The 17,158-nt window shown below is 34.7% G+C and overlaps 1 protein-coding gene across 16 annotated transcripts in view; it reads right to left on the bottom strand.

Annotated features, from left to right (window-relative positions):
• Cadps (calcium-dependent secretion activator 1) overlaps positions 1-17,158 on the bottom strand; it is a 462,589-nt gene that overhangs the window by 37,033 nt on the left and 408,398 nt on the right. For 11 of the 16 annotated variants that reach the window (XM_083117745.1, XM_083117744.1, XM_083117743.1 and 8 more), the window contains 3 exons: positions 14,340-14,463; positions 12,167-12,187; positions 10,924-11,036 (listed from right to left, as the gene is read on the bottom strand). In XM_083117745.1, coding sequence (XP_082973871.1) covers positions 10,924-11,036; positions 12,167-12,187; positions 14,340-14,463 — 258 coding nt within the window. The remainder of the gene's footprint in view (positions 1-10,923; positions 11,037-12,166; positions 12,188-14,339; positions 14,464-17,158) is intronic. The other 5 variants (XM_083117747.1, XM_083117752.1, XM_083117755.1 and 2 more) reach the window with 1 other exon arrangement.

The raw sequence follows: 17,158 nt of genomic DNA, 5'->3' as shown, positions 1-17,158 counted from the left end.
TTTACATTTCTGAGAGTAAAATCAAAGCATCATACACACAATTAACTTTATAGTCCCTGAAGCTCAGTAATACAAATCAATTTATTTATTTTTGTAAATTTTAAATATTGAAAACACAGAAAGAGGCTCAACAGCAATTTTATTTTTGCTGATATTTTGACTAATCTAACACAACCCTAAATTCCTGAAGTGGAAACAAATATTTTCAGGCAAAAGATGGCTAAGAATTGATTGATTTGGTGTTATAAGTCCACTTTATGCATGGTAAGGCTAATCGGGACTGGACCTACAGTTTAAAGTGGGATCCGAACCACTATGTGCCTCCACCGAGTATCAAACCTGGGACCCTTTGAATACAAGACGACGACGCTACCACTGTACCATCGGGGAGGCCCAGATGGCTAAGAATGCATTGTTCTGTGTCAAGCTAAATGATGATATATAAAAAGCAAATGACAACAAATGTTTGTAATTCATCTCTCATTCATATCACTATCACCCTGGTCTACATCAATTTTGCTGACTGCAAGGTGATAGGTGATCTTTGATAATTTAAGGATGCTGAACCTAAAAAACAGCCATTTTGTCCAATCACATTAGGTTTTCTCTCAAATTTTGGACGAAAATAATGAAAGTACTTTCACAATAGAGCACAAATTGTCACACAGAGGCTCCTTGGTAGAAGTGGTGATGAAATTCTGTGATTGTTAACACATCACAAATTTTAGGGTTGAACTGGTGACCAGGACAAGCCCTGGACACCATATAAAGTGTACAAAACATGTGATTACAACCTTATATAATGATGAAGAGCAGAGACGTGGCATGCATGTAACCAGTTTTACCACAGGTAACAGCAAAATGTGAAGAATTAAAAAGTTGTTTCAATAAAATAACAACATTGTTAAATATGTTAAACAATAGCATTGCCGTCGAGTAGATATTGTCGAGGACATTTTTTCTGCAGCCGACCGACAGAAGCAAAGAGGGAGGCCGTTCCACTACCCTGAAGAGGTAACAAGAGGAGAGGGCGCCAATGCAAGGGAAGAGTGGGGGAAGGTTTTGGGGCAAAATGTGCTACAGGGTTATTCATATGCCTGTTCAGGGGCCCAGTTACCAGTCAGGCCTGCCGGTATATCTCAGTTTTGTCACATTGGATTGGCAGAAAAGAACGAAATCCTGTCAAAAATGGGGATACTATTTCTCTGAAGCAACTAGAACTACATTGCAAAACCAAGGCTGGATTGAACTACAACCGAGACTACTCGGATATTAGACGAAAATATAGTTCCTTGGTGCGATTCGTGATTTGGACAAACCTTGCTCCAAAAAACTAAGTTGGCAACAGTAGTACGTACAGCTGGAGTTCCATCCACAATTTGACCCCCTTCTCTCTGATTTGACTGTCACTGGAGGAGTGGAATTCTGTCATCTACTTGCTGCACAAATGTCAAACTGACCCGAGAAATGTATGGTACTTCTTCTTCCCCTTTCCACCTCATTTACAAAGAAATAAATGAATAATTGACAAGGCTAGACCACTAATCATTGGATTTTCGTGGTAACTGAGTGGTAGTTTTTGCTAGGAGTGTTTGTGGCTAAATCACTGAGCGGATTGCAAAAAAAAGAATGAAATGAACAAAAATCTAGATCAAAGGGAAGTTTTTTTTTTTTGAGGGAGGGGGTGTAGATAATAACGTCTACCAGAATAATTGTCGTACTGATGGCTGATAACACTTTTGAAAATGTCACGCCATGCCACTGGTGAAGAGTAAGAGAAAGAGCCTCAGTTTTGGAATCCCAATGGTGTGGCAAGAACAGGGCAACCATGCCAATGACTGCTATTTCTGCCGCAACAAGTTTTTCAATGACATTTTTTTAACATCAGAAAGGAAGGAGACCAGGAGGCCTCTTGCTGACAATGGATGCAGTAGTCCTGAATTGTGTAACTCAATTCAATATTGTTTGGTGTGTCGGAACCTTTCCTTTCCTTATGCATACCTGGCAATTCTCCTTCCTCTTATGTCATCATATAAACACTTGGTGTTGAAGCTGGTGGGAAATCTGGAAATTTTATACAGTAATGATGTGTTCATTTACTAAGTCAACCCATTTCTTTTTGATATTATCACTGTATCTATTCATTTTTTGTTCTCTTTTCACAAATTTTCTTAGTTTCGAGAACTTTCTTTTTCCACCTCCTTTTCTCATACTGATATTATTAACAAATAAACTTCCTACACTAGAAGGTGGCTTGAAAATGCATGTTATACCATAATTAGGGAACTTTCTCCTTATTTTTTAATGTATGCACTATTGCAAGGCATACCAATGTTTTTTTCCTTCACATCATTAGTTGATTGATTGATTTGGTTTATTTTACTTCGCTTTTCTGCCACTTTTGGGTACTAACCAAGATGAGGATGAGTGATGATATTTTGAAATTGATGAAGGGACACTCGCAAAGAACATCCATGCTCAGGCCAGGATTTGAAGCCTGGACTCCCTAGTATCATAGCACACTGTGCTGACGACTCTGCCACAGAGGTCGGCAGTATGATTGACAGACTGAAGATTTCAACATCTGGAACCTGACGCGATGAGCTGACACATGCAGTGCATTTTGTTTCAATGGAGGTGGTATGCAGTAAAAAGGAAAGTTCTCAAAACTACGAAAATTTGCGAAAAGAGGGCACAAACAAGGAATAGATACAATGGTGATATCGGAGAGTAATGGGTTGACTTAGTAAAGAAGCAGATCATTAACCCCTGTAAAAAATGCCCAGTTTTCCCCCAGCTTCAAGACCAACAGCGAGTTCTGTTTACCTGGCTAGTAGGAGGAAACATGTACATAACAGAGTAAGAGTGGCCAGTGCTACACAGTCGATAGTGACCTGCATTCTTCACACAAGATTGTGGGATATAACTTGAGTTGAGTTATTGTTTTAGGTTCACTTTATGCACAGAAAGGCTAATTGGGATTTGTCCTACAGTTTAAAGTGGGATCTGAACCACTGTGCCTCCATCAGGTATCAAAACTAGGATAATGATGTAAGTGTAATTTCTAACACCAAATCTTTTATCTTTTTAGCCATGTTTTGTTCCATTTCCACTTATTGTGATTTCTGGACTCGCCTGAGGAAGAATCTGGCAATGGACCCGAAATGTCAGAAATATTGTATGGCTTAAAAACTACAAGTATGTAGAGACTGTTATTTTATTAATATATTACAATGATGTATCATTACATATGGAAGAACTTTATGCTGTGAAATGATATGTTTCACCCATTACAAAGAGTAAAGTAGAAAGTAGTCTGAAACTGCAACAAACTTTATGTAACACCTTGACAATAATAAAAATGTCCTTTGCTTCATACTACTCAGATGTTACCCATGAAAAAGGAAATGCTTAATTTATTTTGTATAATGCATATCAAACAGTAATGAGGTTCAGCAAAAATGTATATAATAACTTTATTAGCAAAAATTACAGGATATTATTAAAATTTCGTGCACATTACTAGGTAAGAACGAATTTAGTAATTAATTTATCAATACACTTGCAGAAGTTGTGGCAATCAATGTACTAATGAAAATTCAGTAATTCTATGAAGTTACTTAATTGAAAATGATTGACAGTCTAATTATACTGCATAAACTTTTATGATGATATAGGGGAAAATAAAAAAATGTTTCAACATGGAGTAATTATAGACAAATAGTAAACATTAGTTTGTAACACACAATGAACACGGATATAGTATTTGGTTTCAAACCATTATACAAAAATAAATAAATTGATCAGAGTATTATGCACATCCATTCTATCAAACTGCTAAAGTATTACCAAGATCAATTGGTCATACTTACATCTATGCTATTAGAATACTATTTTTTTAAAAACTGGAAAAGTCTACCATACCTAATTTTTTACTGTGGGCATCTAATATTACATGCAAATTAATAACTATTCTAATGTGGAGAACCAAGAGTAAGAAGTATGTATGAACTAAAAATAGGTGATTATTACTCCTAAAATGTTTGATAAGTGCCTTCTAATTTTGCTCTGGCACAGTTAGGCAACATACAAATAAATAATATTAAACAATTTCCATTATAAAGTTCTTTTTTCCAAAATCATAAATACAGTTCAGGAGTTTCACCGAGTATATTTTCTTTACACAGGCGAAAGAGTTTTTCTAATAGTTTCAGAGTTTTTCAATAATATAGCTAACATTCCATTTGACCTACTAAGCAATAAAGTGAATAAAAAAAATAATAAGCACACAAATGAACTACAATGCGTTTTTGGTTATTCAAAGACAACAATAAAAAACACATTGACTTTGCTGTAATTTAACTTTAAAATAGCTTCTGGAATTTTTTATCTTACTACTTTGTTTACTATTGCAACACAAACTTATAGTTCATTGCTGCTTTCATGTATACGCCAACATATTCTTAACTGCACAAAAAAGCAATTGAAGCATGCCATGCTTATATTATATGAGCACAATTCAACAATTAGAAATTGTCATGCATTCTATTCTCTAACTAATACAGAAGGTTACATTACTTACTTTATCCTGTTCACAAATGAGAGGAAGAAAGAAAGAAGGTGGTTAAACATTGGACATTGCAGGATATAGGGACACAATATAAGTACAGAAACATGAAGGACAGATACATAAATAAAGCAGCGAAGCAAAAAACAGTTTCTTGAACTATTCAAATTAAAAACAGAACATCAAGTTACAACTTTTAATGATATAATTAATTGATAACATTTTTTTTGACACACAAAACAAGTAAGCATCCATTCCATTTCGAATTTCATTGTAATTGAAAAAAAAAAAGCATTTTTAGAAACAAATTCTTAGATATGACAGGAGAAATTTAGAAGAAATAAGCTTGGGAAGCAGAAATAGCACAACACTCACCGATCTGTAAGCCTTTTGATCACACAGCCAACATGTTGACAGGAAAGAAGAAAGACAAGACCAACAATTAGTAACAACAAGAAAAGGAGAGGTTTGGTGCCCTACAGTTCTTTCTTTTTTCATTATCGCATCAGGAAGATTTAACTTCCACATACCAAAAACACTTAAAACCAACATCAACAAATATAGAATTACAGGGATAACCTAAAATGCAGAGTGACACAACACTCATCCCACAACATCAAGGCATGCTGGTTTCTTGAGCTTAGGTTAAAAAAGCCAGATTTGCCATCAAAAATCGGATTATTCAAGTTGCTTACATGTAATTGTAGTATATTACTTTAACACTAATACTTAATTTGAAAATAATATTTTTCTAATAGTATTTATGGTTTGAAAAATGAATCTTGCAATTTTGAAAATTAAAAACAATATGTGCTCAGTGTGATAAGAGATATAAAAACAATTACACTAAAAGATGTCTGTTTCCTTTTTTTGTTGTTGCTGTTATAATTTGTTCAAGAAACTTGCAGTCCTCTTAACATAGAAGAATATGTTGCATATTTTTGTGTAATAAAGCCTGAATTAAAATATAAAAATGGCAATATAACAAAAAATACAACTTCAAAAGAAACAGGTTCTGGTGTCATCTGATAATATGAATAACCTTTGATAGTACTATCTATGTTACACATATTTATTTTACAGAACTTAGAACTATAAACGTTATTTATTTTTAGAACACAAATATCAATAATTTCACTTAGATTCAAATCTGAGCACAATGTAAATTTCAGTAATATTCTCAAATTTGGCAAAGAAAGCTTTCAGAGAAGCAAGTTTCAAATGAATTTCTTGATATTGTTTTAAATGTCTCAAAAACTAGACTAATAATTATTTGATATCTAGGTAGATAGTGCATTAAAAAACTAGACAGCATGATTGACTTTCTCCAGACTAAAATTGGAAGGCAAGAGCAATTCCATCAGAAGTACAATAGTATACAGTGGAACCTAGATTTTATGTTTTTAAAGGCCTTTGTGGAAACATGTAAAATCTGGGAAAATTGTAGAACATATTACTTTGCTGGGAAGGTAGTGTGTATAGTGTGGTAAAAAAATAGGAACATGAAATCAGGGTTCAACTGTATATACTATATGAAACTTGTCACAAAAATATGGGACTTTTCCTGTAGTGTACTGATGAAGAACAAGGAAACCAATACAGTGGAACCTCAACTTTACGTTTTTCATGGGACTAAGCTGAAAAAACTTAAAATGTGGGAAAATGTAAAATCGAGGAAAATTGTATAGCATTTTGCTATGTCAGGACCATCAAGATTGGATGTATAATGGGAAATGTAAAATCCAGGAACATAAATTTGGGTCCACTGTATTAGCATGCAACTTGTACAGTCATGGACACTTCTGGGTTGCAACAATCACATTGAAAGTTAATGGGATTGTTACAACCCAGAAGTGTCTGTGACTGTACCACCTGTGAAATAGAGGCAAGTATCAACTTGTATTTGCATTTTGTTATTTGATATTCTGCCACTTTCGGCCATTCACAATGATGAAGATAAATGATTATATGCTAGTGATGCTCACTTCAACACCTGGGCTACCTTACCATAGCATAGTTTGAATTGTCCATGCTTTGAGATTTTGGAAATGTTTTGACAATACGTCCAATTTTTTTGTCATCTTAAAAATTCAAATCTGCAAACACAATCTCATTATTACTATTTCCATGGTCCAGGCTCATGAAGATGTACATGTTAATCAAATGTAAGAATGGAAAATATGTTGGACAGAATGAGTAAATAAGGAAGCAGTATGTAAATAACTCCCCCCTCCTCCTATATTTGAGTCTGAACTTCGGCCTTTGCAAATAGTCTAGAATACACACTTCTGGTTACATATGATCATAAAAATGTGTTCATGTTATTGGGCAAATAATGTCAAATTTGGTAAGAAAAAGGGAGCAACATGATGGTCACTCCGCTACCTCCTATCTCACGCTTATGGTAATGACTTCATGCCATATAAATGCTTGTTTGAATAACATGAATGTTTTTGGAGGCACATTGTCCTTTGATTACTGATTGCAACATTGGAAAAGTGTGTGATGTGGAAAGATCAAAGAGTGTTTATGGGGAATCCATCAAATACCATTCCTGCACAAGCTAGCCATCCTTGCTACTGCTTCAATACTCAACCTTCAATCTCTGTGAATCATTCAATTTTTTTATTATCTAGGTTGGTTTGGGTGCTCTTTGTCTTTCACACTTGTCTCCCATTGTAAAAAAACAAAAAAAAAAAAACTATTGGTGCTGTTAAAAATACATGTACATGACATGCGATCATTGCAATAAATTTGGTCAAAAGGAGTCCCTTCTGACTTTTTTCAGTTTCACCAGGAACTTGATACACATGCATTTCTCAATTTTCTTAAATCTAACTTATATCCACTCAATAGCACAAACACATCTTTACATTGCATGTCCCAGTACAGAACGAGTTGATTCTTGCCATGTTATAACAACATCGGACATGTTACAGTAGTCTCGTTTATCTGACCTTCGCTTATTATCAGACATACCACCAGAAAAAAAAAATCATCAATCGGCAACAAGAACTGCAAGTTGCGAGCGTAAGCATAGTCTATTTTTAGTTTCTCCCGACTCTACCGCGTGGCGCGCCTACCTACACAATGACTCATGTGTCTGTCATCCGTTACTCAGTGCAGTGCAGTTTATCATTGTATGCGGATTGGTTTATCGTCTGTTACATGCATATGTGTCTGTGTGTGTTAATTTGGCAAACGTTGTTGTGTTGTTTAAAAGTTGAAATTTACGTTAATTTTTTCTGTATTGTTGTAAAACATGATTACTGTATTAGGTTCATAATGTGTAAAATTATAACATTAGTTTTGACATTTAATAGGCTTTTTCTTAACACCTCCCTATTATCTGAAATTTTCGCTTATCCGACATTCTGCCGGCCCGTTTACGTCGGATAAGCGAGACTCTACTGTATATGGTTCTATTCCTTGCTCTTCACTTAACACTTTTTGTGTCATATTTTCAATACTTGTTAAAAATAAATATATTATGAATCTCACTAACATGTATGGTGCCATTACACAACATTCTCAACATGTAATGCTCAGATGTTTGAATATTATGATTATGATGCATAGGAAGAGGCTATACACAAATTTGTTTATGCATATAGCCAAAAGTGTAACACATTGAAAATAACCACACACCCAAACACAAAACACTACCACAATCACTACTGATGTAGTAGAACTTAAACTATACAATTAATAAATATCTGTTTCCAATCCAGTCTGTTTGACAGTGAAATATACAGAAACGGCAGAAAATTTAGAGTTCGAACATCATTCTACTCTTGGTATTTTAGGAAAACATATAATACAAGGATAGTTCACTTCAATAGCATCTAAGTTTTACCATACATTTCTTAAAAATGTACTTCATTTTTGTTCATGTCAGTGTACATCATTATATCATTGAGGTAGGATGTATCTATTTATATTTCATTACTCATCCAAACATTCAACATAGTGATACCAAAATTATATTGTGCTATACCCAAATAACTTTAATTCCCATATATACGGGTCAATATTGTTTATAGTACATACTGCTTATATTCATTTCAAACAAATGTTTGCAACTAGAAAATTGTAAGTGTATGCACATGCTAAAAGAGGTTTAAAATGCATATTAAACAACACAAAAGTAATTAATATATAACGAATAGCACCTGCAGTAATTTGCTTTTCCCCTGCCAAGCTATAACAGGGTAGCTACTCTGGGATCTTGATAAAATTCAAGTATAATTCCCGGTTTTCAAAACGAACTTTCCCAAAATTCAAGGTGCAAGTGGATGTTGTGCCCTTAGTGAATGAAGGCAGTGGGTCTTCAAAATTAATTTGGAAAAAACTATCCAATTGTGCAATGTGGAAACACAAAACTTCGCATATGTAAAACCTTAATATTCTAATGCCTAATAAAAAACCCACAGAAAGAGCATGTATAATAAAAAATAAAACTAGTTCCAAGATTTTTGACTAGGGATGGGTGGTCAAATTCGAATCTGATGAGATTCAAACCCTGGATTCGCTACATGATTCTTGAAACCAGGATTCACTGCCTGATTCTGCAATCCAGGATATATTACTAAATCCATTAGGATTCGATATCCGATTCTTCGAAGATTCACATCCATCCACAGAACCACATTTAGGCCTAGGCTTAATAGGTAAGGGAAAGATGGACTTATCTAGCTAATAATGTAGCACAACACTAAATTGTGGGAATGGTGGTGTCATTTTAAATTCAGCCCTGCCCACCCATTGTCAATTTTTAACTGCTTGTGCCACTACCAGGGATCAGACTGCTTGCAGCAGTGGAAGCAGGAGGACCACTGTCATGAGGTTGTTGAATTTGTTTTTAGGTTCAGTTCATGCAGAGAAAGCTAATTGGGACTGGACCTACAGTTTTCAGTGGGATCTGAACCATTATGTAGCTCCACTGAGTATCGGTCCCTTGACTACGAAGTGAAGACGTTACCACTATGACATCAAGGGAGGCCCCACTGTTTTTTATGAGGTTCAGTGGGAGAAAACTTTATTTTTAATTTTATCATATTTTTTTTGTATTTTATTCATCCTGTTTTAATCATCACATGAATTGCAATTATTTTATTATATTTGAAAGAGTCCTTTTGATTGTATTTTATTCCTAAAATCACCATAGGAAGAGGTGTTAAATGTACAAAAGCATGCTTATTATACTGACCATGGTGTCAGTTACATAACACACCACAAGTTTTCCTGATATTTGATGATTCCATTAGTTATGATGAATATATCATCACCCATTAAATTTATACTACATAAAGCTCACTTGTTTTGAAATGACATCTTACAAAATCTCCAATTAAGTGGCACACAATGCATGTAACAGTAAAAGAATTATCTGTTGGGAAAAGAATTACTGAAAATGATTTTCCTCGACTACTATCCTTGCACTTTGTAAAGGTTTGCTATATAACTTGCATTATAGCTTGGCATATTGTTTCTCTGTACTTACTTATCAGAAATAGAAGTTTATACTCATTGTATTATTATTATTAAAATATTTTTATAAATGAATAATTTACTTTTAACCAAGTTTCTGAAACTTCACTGCCATATCCCCCTGTTTTGTTTACTGCAAAGTTAAACCACCTTCTACTACCACACTGACCGCAGCATTTTTTTTCATTAGAATAATTTCTGTTTATTCCACAATGATGTAATGATGTGATGAAGTAATTTCTTCATTATTGGCTTGTACTATGTTAATTAGGCTGAGTAAGTTGACAAGTGCATTTCATTCACGACTTCACCTTACAGAGTTTTTGGTTTGAGTTGCAGACAATGCATAGGTGCCACCTATGTTTGTACTTTTGTCTGTTCATTTGATTATCATTCATCCTCATTATTATGATTAAACTAAAGCAATGTTGTGCAACTAAAATAGAGTGAAATACTATGTCAATTCATTGGCATTTTTTTGTTTTTATGGCTCATCAAGGTGCAAAATATTTTGGAAAAAATAAAGCACATAACAATAACAATACCTATAATTCTTATGTATTGTAATATGTAGAAGCTGTAGAGTTTTTTTTATATGTTCTCGACTGAAACTTATAAGCCATGTTTCATGCTAGACTGCACACAAAGCCATATTATATTCCATGCTTGTACACACTACTGCATAAGAATTATTACTTGCAAGTAACATATAATTGTACACTTACATCTTCATAAGTGTGTAAAACACAACATTAACATGTTACAAGTAACTATACAGGTCTATGCCATTTACAACTCACTAAAATTCCCCATCAAGAAATATTTAAAAAAATAACTTACTGTTACCTACAACATTATAGTCCTACCTCTGCATAATGTTCTTCATTTTGTTGTAGAAGATCCACACAAAGTTCAGCCAAATGAATGAGATCCTCCAGTTTCTTGCTTGGTGCTACAGATACTTCTCCACTGAGATCATCTGGAAGTGGTACAGTTCAAAGTAGATAAAACTTGAATAATTTTGCATTTATGCACAAATTAATTGCCCTCGTATAACAGTTAACAGTTGTTACCTGTTTCTTGTGATTATGTGGATGTTAATTGTGTTTTCTGTAATGGCAAACTTGTGCAACTATTAAAAAATTAACATGTAAAACATGGTAAGTGACATTTTGGTCGTTTCTGAGTTAAGAAAAAAGGTTATTAGAAGCTATACTGTAGATAAATTGTTTTCGTGTTGTGTTTACCAATTTCAGTAGACTTCACTGAGTCCAATGCAAATTGTATGACATGGCAATTTCACTCGAAAATTCAAGAATGGCACATTTTACATTGTAACTCAAAAAATACCAAAATGTCACTTACCATGTTTTACACCAGACCCCTTCAACTAATGTTGTTGAAATGTATAAGATGATGCTGTGCTTGTGGAGAGTGAAAAGTGAATATTTTGATCATCTTGCCAAAGAGGAGGCATGAGGGCCAATCAAACAAGAACCTGTGTAGGGAGATCAGAACTTCCAGCTCGGAAAGCAGCTCTGTAAGACGAATTCATTTTGCAGTGTTGCAAACTGATATATGTAACAGGTTTTAGAACTGGTTGGCTTAATCATGCAGGTTGTGTGAATGACTCTGAAGAATGAACCTTGGTGCACCATGAAATGTAAAACGTTGTGTGTTTTAATTTGATTACCAACAATTAGCCACTGACTAAACTAATTACCAATTCACCTCTTATTTCCATTCCCAATTATATACATGCACTTAATTTTGAATGAAGCAAGAAGTACTGAAAAATTAATTAGCAATAACATTCCTATACGCATTTGAACCTGCATTTGTAATGTAAGATAAAATACACAAGAGACAATAAAAATTATGAATTAGTCTGGGGAATTAGTTTATAATACTTTTAGATTAATACACTGAAAACTACAATTTGAATATATGGAGAATTTTAAATGTACAACAGGCCATTGTGCTGAAACCATAAATTTACAGATATATGTATTATAATGCTAATGCATATATTTATAAAGAATCGTTCAAAACATAACATTTACTAGTGAATTTTGTAATAATTCTGAGTTCTCTGAATCCAGACATTACCTTGAACAGTTCCTTCGCCACCTGGAGGAAGGCACAAAAAAAAAAACAAGACAGAATTATGAACATACAGGCCTACTTCCCAAATGGAATCACTATGAATACAAAGTAATATGCACCACATGGAATATGAATTCTAATTAAATTATGATACACAGTTATGACTCTCTCAAAGAACATACATCTAAAGGGAACTAAAGGAACTACAACTGAAGCCTGGTTGAAGGCCACAAGAAGCAAAAGTGAAAAATATATTTATGAATATTATATTCTATGGAAATAGAGTTAACAAACAACTGGATTCTCTATACTGCATAATTTCTGTATGATGAAGGAACATGTCAAAAATACAAAATCATAACAATAAAAACATTTAAGTCAAAGTGGAAATCGTGAGCAAACAAACTATGAATAACAATGGTGGTAGGTGTATATAGTGTACACTAATTGATTCTAGGAACTCGTTAAACTTTTGAATAATTTATGAAGTCAGTGAGAAAGGGAAACTACGTACATAACTTTGCTGATTTAAAATACATTTGCAAAGTCTGAGTCCATGCAAACTAGAACTATTATGACAGAACACTCTATACTAATGCAGATTTGCCAAACTGCACATATCCTACACAGGTATTTCAGTGTCTTGTAATCATATCATGCAACAATCTTAAAGAACAGGGATATCGATTTTGTGTGCTTGGACTTGAGAGAATCCCTTGTATGTACTAGGTAACTCACAGATCACAGATGTCTTCCAGAATATTCATGCATTATGTCTACATTTAAAAATCTCCCTAATGTACACTTTTCCTTACGAGATTTCTGCAGCTATATTCTACAATTTAAAACGGTCTCTGTTGCAATTTTAATCACATATTGTTCTCTAATACTCTGGGTACCTTGTTTGCATTTCCCTTGTAGCTAAATAATCACATATCATATGTACTGTTTTGAGAAAGAATTTGTTATCTGTACTCCATACTTTTTATAATAAAGTGAAAACTAATGATTGATTGATTTGGTTTATTTTACTTCACTTTTCTGCCACTTTTGACTAATTGTGTAGATGAGAGAGTGATGATATGATGACAGTGATGAAGGGACTCTCACAAAGAACACCCAGGCTGGGATTCAAACCCAGGGCCCCTGTTGCCGCAGCATGCTGTGCTAACCACTCTGCCATAGAGGTCAGTTGAAAGTTAATGAGAATAAGTATGCATGATATATTTACTACCTACAATACATATGGTGCATCTTGTCTTTTATCCTTTTCCTGTGAAGACATTTTAGACTTCACCTCTTGCTATTACTGGCTTGTCTGTGCATTTGTGTGTGTTAAAAAGCATATGCCTCAGGCAGTTCTATATTTATCTATTTTTTTGAATTTGAATTAAAAATTTTTGGGTGTGTCAGCACTGAGGCTATTTTGCACCCAACACACTATACGGGGTCCGGCCCCTTATCATAACAAAAATAACAGTGTGTCTGAAAACTAACATTTCCTTACCTTGGTTAAAAGCTGAGGCTAAAAAGGGTGCTCAGCACAAATAAGGACAAAACACAGGACAACACAGAATTATACTGGCCATGGGTCCAGTCACCAGAGCCTTGTTAGTCTGCAGTCCAGGGTGTACTATGTGGAAGTGAGGTTGACTAATGGGTGAATTACGTGGAAGGAGCACCCCTTACACCCCTACATTTATCTATTTTCTCTACAGCTCTGTGTATAGGCCTATGTAGAAGAGTGTTCCTTTTGTTTTACCAGTCAGTTAAAAATGGCAAATACATAAAAATAACGATGTAAGGTTGGATGTTTTTGCAAAAACAAACAGATGATAACATTTACAGACATTAATCAGATTATGGTGCATATGTAAATGGGTATGTACGTATATTTAAGGTAAAGCAATTTGACTCATTTAGGAGAACATTAAGATCCTGATGATGTGGCATGATTTAAGAGGAAAACAGACAAGATCTGAGAAAATTTTACAAAATTCTAAGGTTGTACTGGATACCAAAGTTACACGTACCAAGTAATTTTTATGTTTACCCACTGCATTACTATCAAACAAAATTGGAGATGGATATTGGCAGGGTTTCAACTCAAGTTCATCATAGCAACAGAGAACGTCACATATGTAACATATTTGAAAATATTCAACCAAGAGAATACCTTCAATTTTGGCTTCTGCTGACAACCTTGTGTAGTTTACAAGAGCAGCAGTCTCCAAGGATTTCTTTATCATTCCCCTAACTTCTTCAGGAGGAACGGGGGTTACAATATCTTTCATTAACACCTGTAAAACCAAACATAATCTTAATTTTATAGCAAAAATACCACATGGCATTCTACTGACATATGAATAATTAACATATCAAGAAATATACACTATAATATCTTCCACTCAAAATAAAGGTGGATATTGCTTCTCAAAATACTACAATTACACCCTATTTACTTCACACTGTTAGGTCCTTCTTTAGTTATCATCAGATCTCACATGTTTCTTGCATAAGACAAAATGTAAAATTTATATACAAAACAACCTAGTTTGATTTGTGTTTTCTGAGACTTGATCATTAGCAGTGTTATTATTTTCCTCATAAACAGAATGCAAGTAAAATAACCTCACTGTATCAAAATAACCTTAATTCTTGTTATATAAGGGCAGTTCAACTGAGGATTTCAGGAGAAAATTTCTGACGAAAAGTCTAGGTTTGCGCTGATATCAGTATTGATACCATTGTGGAGACTGGGTTTCTCGCAATGAATGAAAAAAAGCAGAATTTTGTTTAATTCCAAATCCAAAAATCAACTACTTATCACTTCAATGCCAAGGTATAGCCTCAAAGTTTCAGACTGTTTTCAGTATGAAACCACAAGTAAAGTATATACAATGTGTTTCAAAATGATTCATCAGATTTCAATTAGGTTATTTCTGTACTAATGAACCAAGTATTGGCATGGCATAAAATCATGAATCTTAGAGCCTTTCAAGGTTATCACTAGATGTCTAGATGGTTTTCAAGGTTACTGTTAGATGTCTCCACAGACTTGCAAGTTCTCCTTGTACTCAGTAAGTGAGAACATGGTGACAGGACAGAAGAAGGCCTTTGTATATTGCAGTTTGATAAGTGTAAATCTGTAGCAACTGTTCAGCATAAATTTTGATGACTATAAATTTGATCCTCTGAGTTATCATAGGTATAGGCAGTTGGAGGAAATAATATGTTTGTGCAAACACAAAAGCACAGGATGACCATGCATGTCTGAGGACCATGTCAGAAGAATCAAGGAGAATTTTCAATATAGCCCCCGTAAGTCAACCTGCTGTGCCAGTCACATACGACTGTTTGGTATGTTTTGAAATGAAATTTATTGATGAAGCCTTACAAGTTGCAACTTGTTGGTTTGAGTTTGGTTTTAAGTTCACTTTATGCAGATAGACTAATTGAGACTCGACCTACAGTTTAAAGTGGGATCCAAACTGTGCAATGTGCCTCCACCAGGTATCAAACCCGGGACCCCTTGATTACAGGCCACAAGTTGAAAATGTTGCAAGCTATAAGACCAGTGGACAATTTAAAGCAACTGGAATTTTGCACTACCATGCAAAGGCTATGAAGGATGACAATTTTACTTGGCGTGTGGTGGTTTAGTGATGAAACAATGTTTCAGGTTGGTAGTAAGGTGAACCAGCAAAATGTTCACTTCTGGGGTCTGGATAACCTTTATGGGCAACACACCTAACTTAAAGTTAACATTTTCTGTGCCATTTTCCAGGAAAACACAGCGATTGGTCACTGCTATTTGAAGATGTTGTAGAAGTAGCTATTTCCTCAATTAAATGAAGATTTGGGTGACTACATTTTTCAACAAGATGGGTTGCCACCTAATTTGCATGTTGATTTTCACTGCTACCTCAATGAAATGCTCCCTCATCATTGGATTAGTCACAGATAAATAGTAATAGATATGGTCTTGACCCAAATAAATAGTGTACAGAAACTCTGCATTTGATGCTATGTTGACTTAAAAGGTAACATACAATACACCTTTGGGCATTGTAGACGTTACCCCCTTTCTAATGCATGTTATACCTCTTTGCACTTCAGCCAAGTAAAATATGGATTTTTCAATGTAGAATTTTGGGAAAAGCAAAGGCTAAAAGAAAAAAAGGGGGAAAAAAGGAAAGAAAAATTCCAAGGAACAACCATGAAGGAGCAAAATGTAGTGAAGAAGGTAAGGTAAAGTTCCCCATGCATTGTGATGTGCCATGAAGGCACTTTTAGGGGATATGGGGGTAGGGTGCCACACATTCTTGATCTCGGAATTTTGGAGGTGATTTGGTTTGGTTTGATTTGTTGTTTTAAGTCCACTTTATGCGCAGTAAGGCTAATCGGGACTGGACCTACAATTTAAAGTGGGATCCGAACCACTTGTGCCTCCACCAGGTATCGAACCCAGGACCCCTTGATTACAAGGCAATGACGCTACCACTATGCCATGGGGGAGGCCCGGGAGGTGATTTGATCACTACCATGTTCTGGTCACCTTTACACCTCCCTCCCAGGGTTGCCACCAGGTACCCATTGATTTGAGGCTGGGTGAGCCCCAGAGCCACTTTAATATGTGAGGACAAGGCTGGAAAAATTCTGACCTTAAATTACCCACCCTGTAAATTTAACCTGGGTCTTCAACATGGCAGTCATACACCCTACAGACTAGACTACCATGGCTCTAGAGAAGATGTAAAACCTAGGAATAGTAAAATCAGGATTCCATGGTGTATATATAATTTTAAAATTCACGTACTGCTTGTTGAGGAAAACAAAATGTACACATTAAAACTTTTTGAAATTCAAGTTTAGCCACATTCATACCTAAACCAACAAATCTGATGTTAGACAAATAACACCTACTCAAAAAGATAAAATATAAATTACATCCACAGTAGTTTTGTAAAAATTACCAAAAGGAACATAAAAATC

This window comes from Lepisma saccharinum, chromosome 2 (assembly GCF_977018435.1).
Source record: "Lepisma saccharinum chromosome 2, izLepSacc3.1, whole genome shotgun sequence".
Classification (NCBI taxonomy): domain Eukaryota; kingdom Metazoa; phylum Arthropoda; class Insecta; order Zygentoma; family Lepismatidae; genus Lepisma; species Lepisma saccharinum.
The sequence above is the reverse complement of the archived record's forward strand: the minus strand, read 5'-3'. Positions and strand labels throughout refer to the sequence as shown.